The sequence below is a fragment of the Sinocyclocheilus grahami genome, unplaced genomic scaffold (genome assembly GCF_001515645.1).
Source record: "Sinocyclocheilus grahami isolate Dianchi unplaced genomic scaffold, SAMN03320097.WGS_v1.1 scaffold553.1, whole genome shotgun sequence".
NCBI classification, from domain to species: Eukaryota; Metazoa; Chordata; class Actinopteri; order Cypriniformes; family Cyprinidae; genus Sinocyclocheilus; species Sinocyclocheilus grahami.
This window is the reverse complement of record NW_015505732.1, coordinates 474,230-490,356: the sequence shown is the minus strand read 5'-3', so window position 1 is coordinate 490,356 and position 16,127 is coordinate 474,230. Positions and strand designations below refer to the sequence as shown.

Sequence of the window (16,127 nt, the reverse complement as noted above, 5' to 3'; positions counted from 1 at the left end):
GGATGTATGGCAGAGAGATAGAGAGGGTAGGATCCTTTAAATTCTTAGGCGTGACATTTGACTCGAGGTTGACATTTGCAGAACAAATAAAGAAAATTGAGGACAAGTGTAAAAAGGTAATTAATGTGATGAGATGTTTGAAAGGAAGAGAGTGGGGAGCCAGTCGTTCATCTCTTAAAAGGATTTATGTGGCCTTGATAAGATCGGTGTTGGATTATGGTAGTATAGTGGTTGGGTCTGCAGTTAAGTCTCTTTTAAAAAGGTTAGAGGTTATTCAGACTCAAGCACTAAGAATTTGCTGTGGTGAGGGAAGCACGAGACGGGGTTGAGTGAGGGATGTCGAGAAGAGGAGTCAGTGGAGCACATAATCATGACTTGTAAGAGATATGAAACACAGAGGCAGGTAATGAAGAATAAACTAAGGGAGATTGGGGTGCACTAGATCACATTACAAGGGTTACTAAGCACAGTAAATAGGGCACAGAGTAGAATATTGATTACTTTTTTAAGGGAAGCAGGGGTTTTAAGCAGGATTTGATGTATGATGTGTGTGTGGATATTAATGTGAGGGGACAATGTGAGTGATGTGTAAGTTTTAGGGGGAAAAGGGAATAGATAACCTATTCTCTGATCCACACTCCGGAGCAGAAGGGTGCGGTAATGCACCAATAAGCTGGATGCCAACCGCCGTTAAACTGGAAAGAAGAAGAAGAACCTTGTTCAACACGTGTACGTCCTACGCTGCGTCATCAGAGCGCGACCGCAGCTTCAGAATGCTGACATGGCCGCGTCCATCGAGCCGAGACTCACTTTATGCGTCGGTCTTGTCTTTATTTCGGGCTTTTCTGCGGTCTCCGCGCTCATTGAGGGACTGTACTGCGGGACTCAGAGTTGTTACGACGTGCTGGGAGTTTCGCGTGAAGCCAGTAAAGCGGAGGTCGGACGCGCGTACCGCCAGCTGGCCCGGAGATATCACCCGGACAGATACCAGCCCGGAGAGAGCGACGACTCCCGCGAAACCGCGCAGCAAAAGTTTCTGCTCGTCGCGAGCGCTTACGAGACACTCAAGGTAACTCCAGGCCGTCCTTGTTAGGAGGTTTATGAATTAGCAAACGGGTTCATTCAGGTGTGTTGTGTATAAACTTAACATTCACGTAAAAGCTCGGGTGAGGTGGATTTATCTGTTGCATTAATGGTATGCTGATGCTATTATTGCAACCTACTGATTGCTATTGCAGCTACTGACTTTATTAATATTTTAATAAGTGGTGCTTAGAAATATAATATTTTATAATAATATTACGGTGGCCGAGAAGTGCAAAGCAGATCACAATTCTGAAAACAAAATAACAAATTACAAACGCAAATGCAAGTCTAAAAAACAAAATAACAATTCAGAAAACATTATAACAAGTCAGAAAACACAAGAAAAATCAGACAAACTGGAAGAGGTCGGTATAGTTTGAGACAGCGCCATTGGTTTGGGATTACTCACCGCTGACTGGACGAGACATCTGTCAATCACCGTATACAGGAAGAACCAGCCGAAGAACAGCAGAGTCCTGGTAGATTTCTACTATCAAGTATACTACTTGTTGAAAATAGTGGCAATTATCTGCACTTCAGTATTGTAGTACATTATAAAACAGTATGCAACAATAACGTGTTGAGTGTAAATTATAATTTTAATTATTAAATGGATGCCACCTTATTGGTACAATAAAGCCCTCCCTACACATACCCTAACCCTACTCGATAGTTTATTTTCAACTTTTTGATTACTTCCTTAGTTTTGATTGAAAATAAATGCCTTTACGATGTGATACGAGATTTGAAAAGGGAGAAAAAAAAGTTTGGCAAAAGATGGGATCGAACCCGGGTCGATCGCGTCAAAAAGCCAATGCCACGCGCTTATCCATCTGCGCCACTGGAGCTGATGATTTACAGCCACTTTTCACTAAATGTAAACAGACACCCCGTATTTTTTGACTGACAGATGTCAAAGGCGGTTACTGAAACCACGCCTTCTTTCTTTGAGTGCACATTTAGGTGCATTATGCTAATATTTCCACATAGTGAGGTAGGTATGTGGGGGCGTGTTAGAACGAGGCGTTTTAGGGGGGCGTGGCAGAGTCTTAACTTTGATAAAGAATACCTCTTTGGTTTTGAGACTTTAGTCTTTGCAACTTCAGGGATCTTATCTATGCACAATCAGCTTGTAACACTCCAAAGAGAAAGGAAAACTTGAAATCGCATCATATGACCCCTTTAAAAATAGCTTTGGGGGGGCCCACAGCATTTGACTCGTATGTAAATTGCGCGAGTTTATTATTACACAATATTAAATGGTAAGATCAGAAAATGCCCACGGAGACTGGCCCATAGACCCTCCTGTCAAAAGAAATCAGAACAGAAGTGGTCGAAAGTGGACAGAAGAGACGGATTAAAACACCAGGTGTGAGCGAGAATGTGTCTCCCGCATCTACTTGTGATCTAATCGACCAAAACGCTTCGTAATACCAGGTGTAAACAGGGCCTGAAGGTCTTTCATAGTGTTTGTCTGACTGACTGAATGTAAAGTCTTCAAGCTTTTACAGTAAAAATACTTTCAAGGGTTTGTCAAACTAGCATCAAAGTTGAATTTTGCTTTCCATTGCAATTTTGTGACATGGTAAATAGTTATAACAGCTTAATAGACTCCCATATTGCAACTTTCAGGATGAAGAATTACGTAAGGACTACGACTACATGCTGGACCACCCAGAGAAATACTACAGCCACTACTACACCTACTACAGAAGAAGACTTGCTCCCAAAGTAGACGTTAGGATAGTGATTCTCGTAACTATTTGTGCAGTCTCACTGTTTCAGGTGAGTACACCACTCATCACAAAATGTTCTGGTCATTTACTGCCATCTGTAGCCATTGGCTTGAAAAGGCCGACATACTGATGGCGCTATTTTTCTTAATCATCATCTTCCTTATTTTCTTTTCTAAATCTGTTTTGGCATCAGAGACTGTAAATCTCAGAGAACCCAATTTGGTGTGTTTCATCTACGGACCCTCATGACAAAAAGCCAAAGAAACTGATTCATCAAATTGTTTTGCAGATATGAGCCAATAAAATTGTCATCCATTTTGACAACAATTTGTATTACGTACATTTTGAAGAAGTACACCAAATAAAAAAAACGCCCATAGGGGGCACCGCAACAAATACTGCAACATTTCATTGTGAAGCCCAAATTGTAAAGCCTATAGATTTGAAACCAGGAATATATTTAAGTATTATTTCCCACTACTCGGATGCATAGACTCTCCTAGGACGGCCATAGGGGGCACTACAATAAAGGCAAATATGTTATGGGCAATAACATCTGAAAAAAATCGATTTTCCGATGCATCGCGATTCTCTCTTCAACGATTCTGAATCGATTCTGATCTTGGTTTTTTCCCCACAAATGGCACGTGTGCGTGCTAGAAACGCGGCGGGCTTCATTGCACAGAATTTGCGCTGTGAGACACGTGGGCATTGCTTGACAGTGTGTGCTTTCACCCGCCATGTTTTACTTTAGATATGCATTAATTTCTGCCGTTTGGAATGCAGTACTGTTAGATGCACGAAACTCGCGCACTGACAGAATTTCATGCTTTGTGTTTGTTGTCCTGAAGCTCGATCGCGGCTGCGGTTAAATGCACTTGCATCTCCGAATACTTTTATATGAAATTGATGTAAATACAGTCAGTTATGTTTTCAGAGCAGGACAGCACATCTGATATATCGAAATGGATCTGTGCATTAGTGTAAATGCAGCCACTGTCTATGATCTCATCAATAATAATCAAATGGCAATAATGCGGAGGAAAAAAGAAAACCCCATAACTAGCCTATTGTCTGTAAACTTTCGGATACTTAAAGAACACTTATTTTAAATAAGTAATTGTTTTAAAGAGTATTCTGCTTATATAATAAAAAAATTAAGTACATTTTTTCAAATTAAATGATATAAAATTTATGTGAAAATGTAGCCATGTGCAGTAATATTGAAAACTGAGAATGTGACGCATCGTGATATTGAGTTGATAATGATAATCGTAATTGAGTTGAATCGTGAGAAGATTCACACCCCTATTCTTAAGATGGCAGTACTGACATTACAACTATAAACACAAAGCATAGAAACTGAAATATTGGTTAAAATGTAAAGTTGTAAAGATGTATTTGCACAGAAGAAGAATTAATTAGGAAAAAATGTAGATCAAGAATCGTTTTGGAATCGGATCGTGACTCCCAGAATCGGAATCGGATCGGATCGTGAAGTGCCTAAATATTCCCACCCCTAATCTGAACCATATATCAGATACCTGACCGATATTATTGAATCCTTGGTTCAAGACAAAAACATTTATTTTATTTTATTTTATTTTTTTTTTAAATTTTGATTTCATTTCGGTGGCCAGATTTGTTTGTTGGACGGATGATTTCATTTTGGCCTGAAAAAATGTTTACTGTGGTAATGGAATAAAATCAGTGCAGAAAGATTCTATGTAGTCCCATGATCAGAAATGACCAAAAACACTTGAACATGTAAATATAATGCCAAAAAAGAGCCATAAATGTTTTGTTAGTCTTTTCATATTGTAGCAAAATTACATAAATGCTCACCTTAAAGGGATAGTTCATCCAAAAACAAAAATTCTGTCACTTACTTACCCTCTTGTTGTACCTTGTGTCAGAGGTGTTGAGAGAGAGAGTTGCGCCAACAGAAGTTCGAAATGGTTGATCGTCACGTGATTCATGTAGACTTCAGATCCAGTTCCAGGAACTTTATAGCGGCCAATTGGAATACATTGAGTTAGAGAGACAGAACTGCACTATTTGGTAATTAGTAGACAAATGCATTTAGTTACAATATTTATAAAATAAATCAACATGTATATGTAGTATGTATATGCAGTTTTAATCAATGTTGTTTTTTAAAATATAAAATCCGCTAATATTTGTGGATTAATGTGGTCAGCTATCATTACCTGCTTTAACATATTTTAGGCTAAAGTTACCTTGGTTAAAGACTGTTTTAAAAAAAATTTTTTTTTATTGTTTTGAAATATGCATATTTTTTTATGTTCTTAAAACATGTATGTTAGTCAAGTGCAATCACGTGCTAATGTTCATTGTGGTTTCACTAATCTGATGGTAACTGAGGGCCTAATTAATCCTAAAGACACGATGTTTAGTGTGTGGTCTTAGAAAATTCATTCCAAATAAGTGAATTTTAAGATTAAATTAAGTGAAAATGAATCTTGTTTAATGGTTTCAATTATTGTGCACCCATCCATTATTAATGTATAAATATATTCATCAGGGATGCACGATATGAAACATTTTAACCGATACTGATAACCGATAATTAAGTCCTTCTCATGGCCGATTCTGATACAGATATCGATAACCGATAAGTTCTTCAATTTGTGCACAAAGGAGAATAGAAAATATAAGATGCACTGTTGAAACTATTTTAGTAGCTCTGGCCTAATTATAAAAGCAAACATCAGTCCTGACTCTTCTAATTTTTTTTTTGTAAGGCACCACAATACTTGGTAACAGAAAGGGTTTAACAGAACTATGGTTTATCTGCAATTAACAACTCCTTAACAACACATTTCTATTCAAGTATTTCATGCATAACAAAGAAATGCATCTATTCAACTGGGGATGTAACGATTCACTCAACTCACGATTCGATTCACGATTTTGATTTCACGATTCAATTCGATTCACAATGTTTTTTTTCACAAAATGAGATTTAAGACAAATTATAAATTAAATGTGTCCTTTTATTATTGCTTGGACAAAATACTGTACGTTTCTTTGTGAAATTGAAATATAACACTAAGCATAGAAACTGAAATATTGGTTAAAATGTAAAGTTGTAAAGATGTATTTGCACAGAAGAAGAATTAATTAGGAAAAAATGTAGATCAAGAATCGTTTTGGAATCGGATCGTGACTCCCAGAATCGGAATCGGATCGGATCGTGAAGTGCCTAAATATTCCCACCCCTAATCTGAACCATATATCAGATACCTGACCGATATTATTGAATCCTTGGTTCAAGACAAAAACATTTATTTTATTTTATTTTTTTTTTTTTTTAAATTTTGATTTCATTTCGGTGGCCAGATTTGTTTGTTGGACGGATGATTTCATTTTGGCCTGAAAAAATGTTTACTGTGGTAATGGAATAAAATCAGTGCAGAAAGATTCTATGTAGTCCCATGATCAGAAATGACCAAAAACACTTGAACATGTAAATATAATGCCAAAAAAGAGCCATAAATGTTTTGTTAGTCTTTTCATATTGTAGCAAAATTACATAAATGCTCACCTTAAAGGGATAGTTCATCCAAAAACAAAAATTCTGTCACTTACTTACCCTCTTGTTGTACCTTGTGTCAGAGGTGTTGAGAGAGAGAGTTGCGCCAACAGAAGTTCGAAATGGTTGATCGTCACGTGATTCATGTAGACTTCAGATCCAGTTCCAGGAACTTTATAGCGGCCAATTGGAATACATTGAGTTAGAGAGACAGAACTGCACTATTTGGTAATTAGTAGACAAATGCATTTAGTTACAATATTTATAAAATAAATCAACATGTATATGTAGTATGTATATGCAGTTTTAATCAATGTTGTTTTTTAAAATATAAAATCCGCTAATATTTGTGGATTAATGTGGTCAGCTATCGTTACCTGCTTTAACATATTTTAGGCTAAAGTTACCTTGGTTAAAGACTGTTTTAAAAAATTTTTTTTTTTATTGTTTTGAAATATGCATATTTTTTTATGTTCTTAAAACATGTATGTTAGTCAAGTGCAATCACGTGCTAATGTTCATTGTGGTTTCACTAATCTGATGGTAACTGAGGGCCTAATTAATCCTAAAGACACGATGTTTAGTGTGTGGTCTTAGAAAATTCATTCCAAATAAGTGAATTTTAAGATTAAATTAAGTGAAAATGAATCTTGTTTAATGGTTTCAATTATTGTGCGTTACCTGCTTTAACATATTTTAGGCTAAAGTTACCTTGGTTAAAGACTGTTTTAAAAAATTTTTTTTTTTATTGTTTTGAAATATGCATATTTTTTTATGTTCTTAAAACATGTATGTTAGTCAAGTGCAATCACGTGCTAATGTTCATTGTGGTTTCACTAATCTGATGGTAACTGAGGGCCTAATTAATCCTAAAGACACGATGTTTAGTGTGTGGTCTTAGAAAATTCATTCCAAATAAGTGAATTTTAAGATTAAATTAAGTGAAAATGAATCTTGTTTAATGGTTTCAATTATTGTGCACCCATCCATTATTAATGTATAAATATATTCATCAGGGATGCACGATATGAAACATTTTAACCGATACTGATAACCGATAATTAAGTCCTTCTCATGGCCGATTCTGATACAGATATCGATAACCGATAAGTTCTTCAATTTGTGCACAAAGGAGAATAGAAAATATAAGATGCACTGTTGAAACTATTTTAGTAGCTCTGGCCTAATTATAAAAGCAAACATCAGTCCTGACTCTTCTAATTTTTTTTTTGTAAGGCACCACAATACTTGGTAACAGAAAGGGTTTAACAGAACTATGGTTTATCTGCAATTAACAACTCCTTAACAACACATTTCTATTCAAGTATTTCATGCATAACAAAGAAATGCATCTATTCAACTGGGGATGTAACGATTCACTCAACTCACGATTCGATTCACGATTTTGACCTTTGCATGATGATGAGGTAGGTATATTTACCATTTTTAAATGCCTGTTGAATGGGGACATCGACGCTCCATGTTTTAGGCTAGAATAACAAACCATTTTGAAATCTAAATAACACTATATTTTTACAGTATATTTTCGCTTATAAAACAAAGGTACATGCAATATAATTACAGTGTTTTTTACTTATTGAACATGTCATCAGCTCTACTTAAGGACCGTGTGATTTTTCTCTTATTCATTAATTAAAAAATTATAATTTAAACCGTTATTACAAAATTCAATATCTCGTGGTAACTACAGAGATTATGCCAGCTGCAGCTTGGATCCAGCCTCTTATGAAGATTTCATCACCTTTGAGTAGATAACACTACAATAGTAACACTAAATTAAATTGTAGTCAAGCAGTCAAATATTCAATCATCATTAATTGTTCAAAGTAAAAAATACTACTAGAATTTCACTAAATTTTGTTTTGCTGGCTGGAAGTGCAGTTTATGTGTGTTAAATCCTGAACACCCCAACTAAAAGTTATAGTTTATACTAGTGTATACTTAAGTTATAACTAAGTGCAGTGGCTGGTGTTTGTTGATTTGCTGTGGACACATTCGATTAGAGTTCGAATTTTGAACAGTATCAAAGCCTTTCCCATGCAATCAGTGCTGCAGATGCAGCTGCTGACACTGATGATGGAGAGAGTGAAGTGTGGTGCCCACACATCGGAAAAGGCTGAGCCAGTTCTTCTGTGATGATAATAGAAAGTCTAGCTGAGATGAGTTGTTTTCTTTGCAGCCAATCTTATTGTGATCACACTTGTGTTCCTCTGTGTTCAAAACAGACTAAACACATTATTATAAGCATAAGCATTTTAACTTGTATTTTTTCATGAAATTAATACTATATTTTGTTTCAATAAAATTTTGGGAGGAGAGTTCATGATACTAGACAATATTCACGTCTAAATTATGCATATGAACTAAATAAGCTGAATTTTCATTCGTGTTCTATTTTGAGAAGTCAGGATAATAACGTTTAGCTTGAAATTTTAATGTGACGTGATATGAGACAAGAATATCTATGGAATAGTTCTTTTCAGCCTGCTGTATTATTCTCCTCGTTATTTTCATTATTCCTTTGTAATCCTCTGTAACTATATGAAGAAAGACAACATATATTTCCTTTTAATGATCGAAGGTTGAAGGGTGAGTAGAATAATCTCACCTCATTGTACCCAGTTTTGGAAAATACTTAAGAACTGAAGCTCATCTACAGCTTGATCAGTGCACTAGTTTGGCTCATTGAATAATTTCAGACAAGTCCTCAAGAGCTTCAACAAGAGGTTTGATGTCTGTAATAGGCTGCTGATAGTTTCAACAAGCAATGTCTTTGTGTGGCATATTCATTTTTAGAAAATGGCTCATAGAGTTAGATATTAGAGTCGGAACTATCCATTTAAGAAACATGTTTTTATTTGTTTGCAGTATTACAGCTGGTGGAGTAGCTACACAGAAGCCATCAACTACCTGATGACCATTCCCAAATACCGCATCCAGGCTACTGAACTGGCCAAGCAGCAAGGTCTCCTGAATAAAACCAAAGAGAAGGGCAAGAACCGGCGCTCCAAAGAGGAGATCCGTGAGGAGGAGGAGCAGATTATCAGAGACATCATCAAGAACAAGATAGACATCAAAGGTGGCTATCAGAAGCCTGATATATCTGATATTCTGCTTTGTAAAATCATTCTGTTCCCGTACCATCTGTGCACTTATGTAGCGTGGAACTGCTCGTGGTTTTACCGTTTCACCATTTGCGGGGAGGAGTATGGGGATGAGGAGAGACTTTACATTATCCGCAGGTACATGAAGATGTCACAGGCTCAGTTTGATAGTCTGGACAACAGCCTGATAGAGACTTTCCTGAAGCAGCAGCTCTGGATCAAAGAGAATTATGAGGTTTGAGAAGATTTCTTTCCTTTTTTTTGCAAAGTTGATCGACTTCCACATAATAGAGTGGTGATGATGTTTTTTGTATCATCCCCCGTTTCCTTTGAAAAAAATCCCAATAGGGGTTTCCATTTCCTTTTGGATTATTGCTGAAAATAAGCTCAGTGACCAACAAAGATTTATGATTCCTACACATTTGATTCATCATGATAAACTTCACAAAGGAAAACAACTTTTATGAATGTTGAAGCCTACGTACAATCTGCAGAAGTAAAAAGCTTAAATGGTTAGCGGTGATGATGTTTTTTGTAGGCCAACCCGGAAGTTATCATCCCCCGTTTCCTTTGAAAAAAAATCCCAATAGGGGTTTCCATTTCCTTTTGGATTATTGCTGAAAATAAGCTTAGTGACCAACAAAGATTTATGATTCCTACACATTTGATTCATCACGATAAACTTCACAAAGGAAAACAACTTTTATGAATGCTGAAGCCTACGTACAATCTGCAGAAGTAAAAAGCTTAAATGGTTAGTTCACCCAAAAATGAAAATTAGCCCATGAATTACTCCCGCTCAAGGCATCCTAGGTGTATATGACTTTCTTCTTTCAGACGAATCCAGTCGGAGTTATATTAAAAATGGTCTTTGATCTAACAAGCTGTTTAATGGCAGTCAGCGGGTGTTGCAGTTCATCAGTCCAAGAGAAGTGAAATAAAGCGCATCCATCCATAATAAAAAGTGCCTCACACGGCACCAGGGGGTGAACAAAGGCCTACTGTAGCGAATCGATGCATTTTTGTTTGAATTTTGTTGAATTAGAAGTACAAAACGAGGATTTGTAAAGAAGAATGTCTGAGGATTTTGATTTAAGCCAAGAGGAGACTGGTTTTCCTTTGCTCAAGTAAGGAGACTTTGCTTCCTTTGCTCCTGTAAACAAACGTTGGTTTTCACGAGACTCACCGGCGCATGCGCAACAACTGGAGCTGCTTCTGTGTACAACTGTTGGGCACAAGCTAGATTAAAGTGATTATTACGTTTTAAATATGGTTATTTTTCTTACAAAAACGCATCGATTTGCTACAGGAGGCCTTTGTTCACCCCCCCGGAGCCGTGTGAGGCACTTTTTATTATGGATGCATGCGCTTTATTTAACTTCTTTTGGACTGATGAACTACAACACCCGCTGACTGATTGGATTCATCTGAAAGAAGGAAGTCATATATGCCTAGGATGGCTTGAGGGTGAGTAAATAATGGGCTAATTTTAATTTTTGGGTGAACTGTCCCTTTAATGTAGGTTATAAACAAACTACACCATGGTTGCATGGCTTTTCAACATCACGATCATTAAGCTTATGAACAGTGAGATTGTGAACACGGAGTAGTGAATAGATGAGTTTTCCTGTTTGGTCTGATGATGTTTAATGTCCCCCCACAACCTCTGTAGTCTTATTTAGTGCAACTGCAAAATCCCAATTTTTCCATAGAATAAAACGAGAAAATATATTTGGCTTGTGTTAAACACAGACATCAGAAGGCACTTAACCAAAACCTATTAAAAAAAAAACCTTTGAATGGATGATGGAACCAGAAGTGCTAAAATACAAACTTTTTTCTGGGTTGTGGCCTACAAAAATACATCACCCCTGCAGCAATCTATTAATTGCTATACAGTCAAAAATATCAGCTTTTCTTGGGCTCTGAAAGCAGTCTAAATAAGTTCAAAACCCTTTAAAAACATTGCTGTTAATGCATGTTTAGTTTTACATTACGTAACAACTGTACAACTGTTGATTTCATGTCTGTTTTTCACATAGGTATAGTTTATGCCCCATAATGATGCGCATATGTGTGTGTATATATATATATAAAACTTAAAGATCATATGCTTAAAATCATATAATTTACAATATGATGGAGAATCAGATTCACCCAAACCTTTTTCATATTCAGAAGAAACATTCCTTAAGTCAATCTGTGATTTACTTATTTTTATTACATTATTTTATATTTATAATATTTTTAATAATAAGCTCGAGTGTGTGGTGGCAGTATGTTTGTGTTTAGGACTCCAGACTGAGTGATCACACTGTGTGTTTATGAAAGGCCTACAGAGAGGAGCAGGAGGAGGAGATGAAGATGAAGATGGCCACAGACCCACGATGGAAACGCTACAGGCGCTGGATGAAGAGTGAGGGGCCTGGACGCCTCACTTTTGCTGACGATTGACCTCACATGCACAGAGCACCATCCCAGATGCATGTCCAGCCTGAACAGCCTGAGCTCACGTGTGTGTAATTTCACACAGCTCTGTGCACCCTTGTTTACAATAGACAAATGTGCACGTCATCTACAAGGCTACCTTTTCTTATAGACTATAAAGGCTTTTTGATTGTACCTGTGGAGGATCATTAGATTTTTCTGTCATTGCATAGGAGGAAGAGACTGTTGGAATCATAAAGAAAAATAACTGTGTAATAACATTGCGTTTTACCAGGAGGAATATGATCACAGGCTATAGAAAACCCTTTTGTTGAAAAATGCCTAATTTCAAACATGGAAAGGCTTTGTGTCTCTTTCTTTCTACATATCTGCTGTAAATGTTACGTCATCTGATGCTGTGCTTGTGCCCTGAAGGTTTTTTTCTTTTTTCTTTTTCTCTCTTCCCATTTTTCCCCCCACAAATTAAGTCACATCTAATATTTCAGTTACAGGCTTTTGTCGTAAACTTCAATAAAGTTTTATAGTTTAAGGCCAGTTAGCAAACTTCGTTACCTTGTAGGGATTCCTGTTCATGAGCATCCTGGTTACGTACATTATCTCACTTTAAAACAGTGCAGACCTGACATAGGTTGTCCCACTGTAGATTAATATTTCATCAGTAATTTATTATATTATGTGTGCATAACCAACGGTGCACATAAAAGGTCTATCCCCCAAAGACTTTTCATTAGATTCAAGGTGTTTTGTGTTTGACTGTGCCTTCTATGAATGCTTGGAATTTCTTCATTTCAGTGGAATTTCGAAATCAGTTTTTCCTCGCCTGTAAGGATTCATTGCCTGAAGTCTGTCTTGAAGAGACAATGTTATTAAAAGTATATTCTAGAAAGTAGTAGGAGATATTTTTTTTTTAAAGTATGTCCTGGTCATTATTTTTCCATGCAATAATTTCATTCATGTAATCTGTAACAAAAACAAGGCTGAAATGAGAACAGAGCGATCACAACTTGATTGTTTGCATAGCATCTCATGTTATCATCCCCAAATTCATGACTCCAATCGTCTCGGTTATGTAACCCTGGACCCCTGAGTAGGAAACAAAACGCTGCCTCAGTAGTTAACACTATCCATTTGATAAGCATGACGTCATGTGTCACCATTTCCGGGTCCAAATGCTCTATCAGATCCAAAAAGCAAACTACAAATGGTGTTTATATACAGTGCCCTCCATAAGTATTGGAACAGTGATGACTGCTGTGGATGCTGTGGAGTCAAGACATCTGCAAATGATTCAACTCGGATGTTTTACCAACTAAGAAGATCAGCACTTAAGAGTTTCATCTCCTATCTGATGTGAGCATAAGTATTGGGACAGTTGGCTCACAGGTCTTTCTAAGTGATCAGCTGTGTCCTGTTGCATTAATTGTTGAGATATTAAAAGCAGGGAATGTGCTGTATCAGTTTTAGCCATTGCTATAACTGCACACACAAACTAGGTTGAAGACGAGGGAGCTGACTTTGAGAGACAAGCAAGCAATTTGAGTGCTAAAAGAAAAGAGGAACTCAATTAGAGTTATATCAAGAACAATGGGCATGGAGAAATCAACAGTTTGGAACGTCCTGAAAAAGAAAGAAACCACCTGTGACAACAGCAACCAACAACGACCTGGGGTGCGTTTCCCAAAAGCATCGTTAGCTAACTATGGTGGTTCGTTCCATTGACCTCTAACTTGCAACCATAGTTGCTTTTGGGAAACGCACCCCTGGTCGGCTGACAAAAACAATAGCTGACAGACAAATAATAAAAGCTGTGAAAAAGAACCCTAAAATAAGTGTCTGTAAAATCACCAATAACCTCCAGAAAGCTGGAGTGATGGTCTGACAATCTACTGTCCGCAGGAGACTTCCACAGCATAAGCTACACAGCAAGATGCAAACCTCTGATCAGCAGCAAACATAGAGACATTGCAAGATTAGAGTTTGCAAAAAAGCAGAAAGTTGAGCCAGTAGAGTTTTGGAACAGTTTTAGGGACAGATGAGAGACAAAGATGAACTATTATTTAAGTGATGGGAAAGCAAAAGTGTGGAGGAAAAAAAAGGAACGGCAAATGATCCTAAACATACAACCTCATCTGTGAAACATGGAGGAGGTGGTGTCACTGCGTGGGCCTCTGGAACAGGCTCTCTCAACTTTATTAATGGCTTAACGCATGATGGTGATAGCAGAATGAATGCAGAAGTGTACAAAAACATCTTGGCTACCAATGCTCAAGAAAATGCCACAAGACTCATCAGAAAGTGCTTCATATTGCAACAGGACTATGACCCAAAACACCCTGCTAGCTCAGTCAAGGAGTTTATCAGGGCAAAGAAATGGAAGGAATTAGATTGCCCAAGTCAGTCTCCAAATGAAATCCTATTGAACATGAATTTCACCAGCTAAAGAGGAGACTAAAGGCATTAATATTTCATCAGTAATTTATTAAATTATGTGTGCATAACCAACGGTGCACATAAAAGGTCTATCCCCCAAAGACTTTTCATTAGATTCAAGGTGTTTTGTGTTTGACTATGTGCCTTCTATGAATGCTTGGAATTTCTTCATTTCAGTGGAATTTCGAAATCAGTTTTTCCTCGCCTGTAAGGATTCATTGCCTGAAGTCTGTCTTGAAGAGACAATGTTATTAAAAGTATATTCTAGAAAGTAGTAGGAGATATTTTTTTTTTTAAGTATGTCCTGGTCATTATTTTTCCATGCAATAATTTCATTCATGTAATCTGTAACAAAAACGAGGCTGAAATGAGAACAGAGCGATCACAAATTGATTGTTTGCATAGCATCTCATGTTATCATCCCCAAATTCATGACTCCAATCGTCTTGGTTATGTAACCCTGGACCCCTGAGTAGGAAACAAAACGCTGCCTCAGTAGTTAACACTATCCATTTGATAAGCATGACGTCATGTGTCACCATTTCCGGGTCCAAATGCTCTATCAGATCCAAAAAGCAAACTACAAATGGTGTTTATATACAGTGCCCTCCATAAGTATTGGAACAGTGATGACTGCTGTGGATGCTGTGGAGTCAAGACATCTGCAAATGATTCAACTCGGATGTTTTACCAACTAAGAAGATCAGCACTTAAGAGTTTCATCTCCTATCTGATGTGAGCATAAGTATTGGGACAGTTGGCTCACAGGTCTTTCTAAGTGATCAGCTGTGTCCTGTTGCATTAATTGTTGAGATATTAAAAGCAGGGAATGTGCTGTATCAGTTTTAGCCATTGCTATAACTGCACACACAAACTAGGTTGAAGACGAGGGAGCTGACTTTGAGAGACAAGCAAGCAATTTGAGTGCTAAAAGAAAAGAGGAACTCAATTAGAGTTATATCAAGAACAATGGGCATGGAGAAATCAACAGTTTGGAACGTCCTGAAAAAGAAAGAAACCACCTGTGACAACAGCAACCAACAACGACCTGGGGTGCGTTTCCCAAAAGCATCGTTAGCTAACTATGGTGGTTCGTTCCATTGACCTCTAACTTGCAACCATAGTTGCTTTTGGGAAACGCACCCCTGGTCGGCTGACAAAAACAATAGCTGACAGACAAATAATAAAAGCTGTGAAAAAGAACCCTAAAATAAGTGTCTGTAAAATCACCAATAACCTCCAGAAAGCTGGAGTGATGGTCTGACAATCTACTGTCCGCAGGAGACTTCCACAGCATAAGCTACACAGCAAGATGCAAACCTCTGATCAGCAGCAAACATAGAGACATTGCAAGATTAGAGTTTGCAAAAAAGCAGAAAGTTGAGCCAGTAGAGTTTTGGAACAGTTTTAGGGACAGATGAGAGACAAAGATGAACTATTATTTAAGTGATGGGAAAGCAAAAGTGTGGAGGAAAAAAAAGGAACGGCAAATGATCCTAAACATACAACCTCATCTGTGAAACATGGAGGAGGTGGTGTCACTGCGTGGGCCTCTGGAACAGGCTCTCTCAACTTTATTAATGGCTTAACGCATGATGGTGATAGCAGAATGAATGCAGAAGTGTACAAAAACATCTTGGCTACCAATGCTCAAGAAAATGCCACAAGACTCATCAGAAAGTGCTTCATATTGCAACAGGACTATGACCCAAAACACCCTGCTAGCTCAGTCAAGGAGTTTATCAG

General features: G+C 37.4%; 1 protein-coding gene across 2 annotated transcripts; it reads left to right on the top strand.

Moving 5' to 3' along the window:
* Window positions 1–739: 739 nt before the first annotated feature.
* Window positions 740–13,013, top strand: LOC107556029 (dnaJ homolog subfamily C member 25-like). Of its 2 annotated transcripts, XM_016239001.1 has the most exons (5): window positions 740–1,069; window positions 2,719–2,871; window positions 9,268–9,478; window positions 9,560–9,738; window positions 11,835–13,013. In XM_016239001.1, the coding sequence occupies exons 1-5, from the start codon at window positions 782–784 to the stop codon at window positions 11,955–11,957; spliced, it is 954 nt and encodes a 317-aa protein (XP_016094487.1). In that variant the 5' UTR covers window positions 740–781; the 3' UTR covers window positions 11,958–13,013. The 2 variants fall into 2 exon arrangements, with proteins under 2 accessions (XP_016094487.1, XP_016094486.1); XM_016239000.1 differs by having other exon boundaries at window positions 9,268–9,738.
* The last annotated feature ends 3,114 nt before the right edge of the window (window positions 13,014–16,127 follow it).

Coding starts and splice junctions, on each gene's coding strand:
- LOC107556029 (XM_016239000.1), top strand. CDS start 782: ATGGCCGCGTCCATCGAGCCGAGACTCACTTTATGCGTCGGTCTTGTC. Junction 1,070..2,718: donor GCGCTTACGAGACACTCAAG/GTAACTCCAGGC, acceptor TGCAACTTTCAG/GATGAAGAATTACGTAAGGA. Junction 9,739..11,834: donor GGATCAAAGAGAATTATGAG/GTTTGAGAAGAT, acceptor TGTTTATGAAAG/GCCTACAGAGAGGAGCAGGA.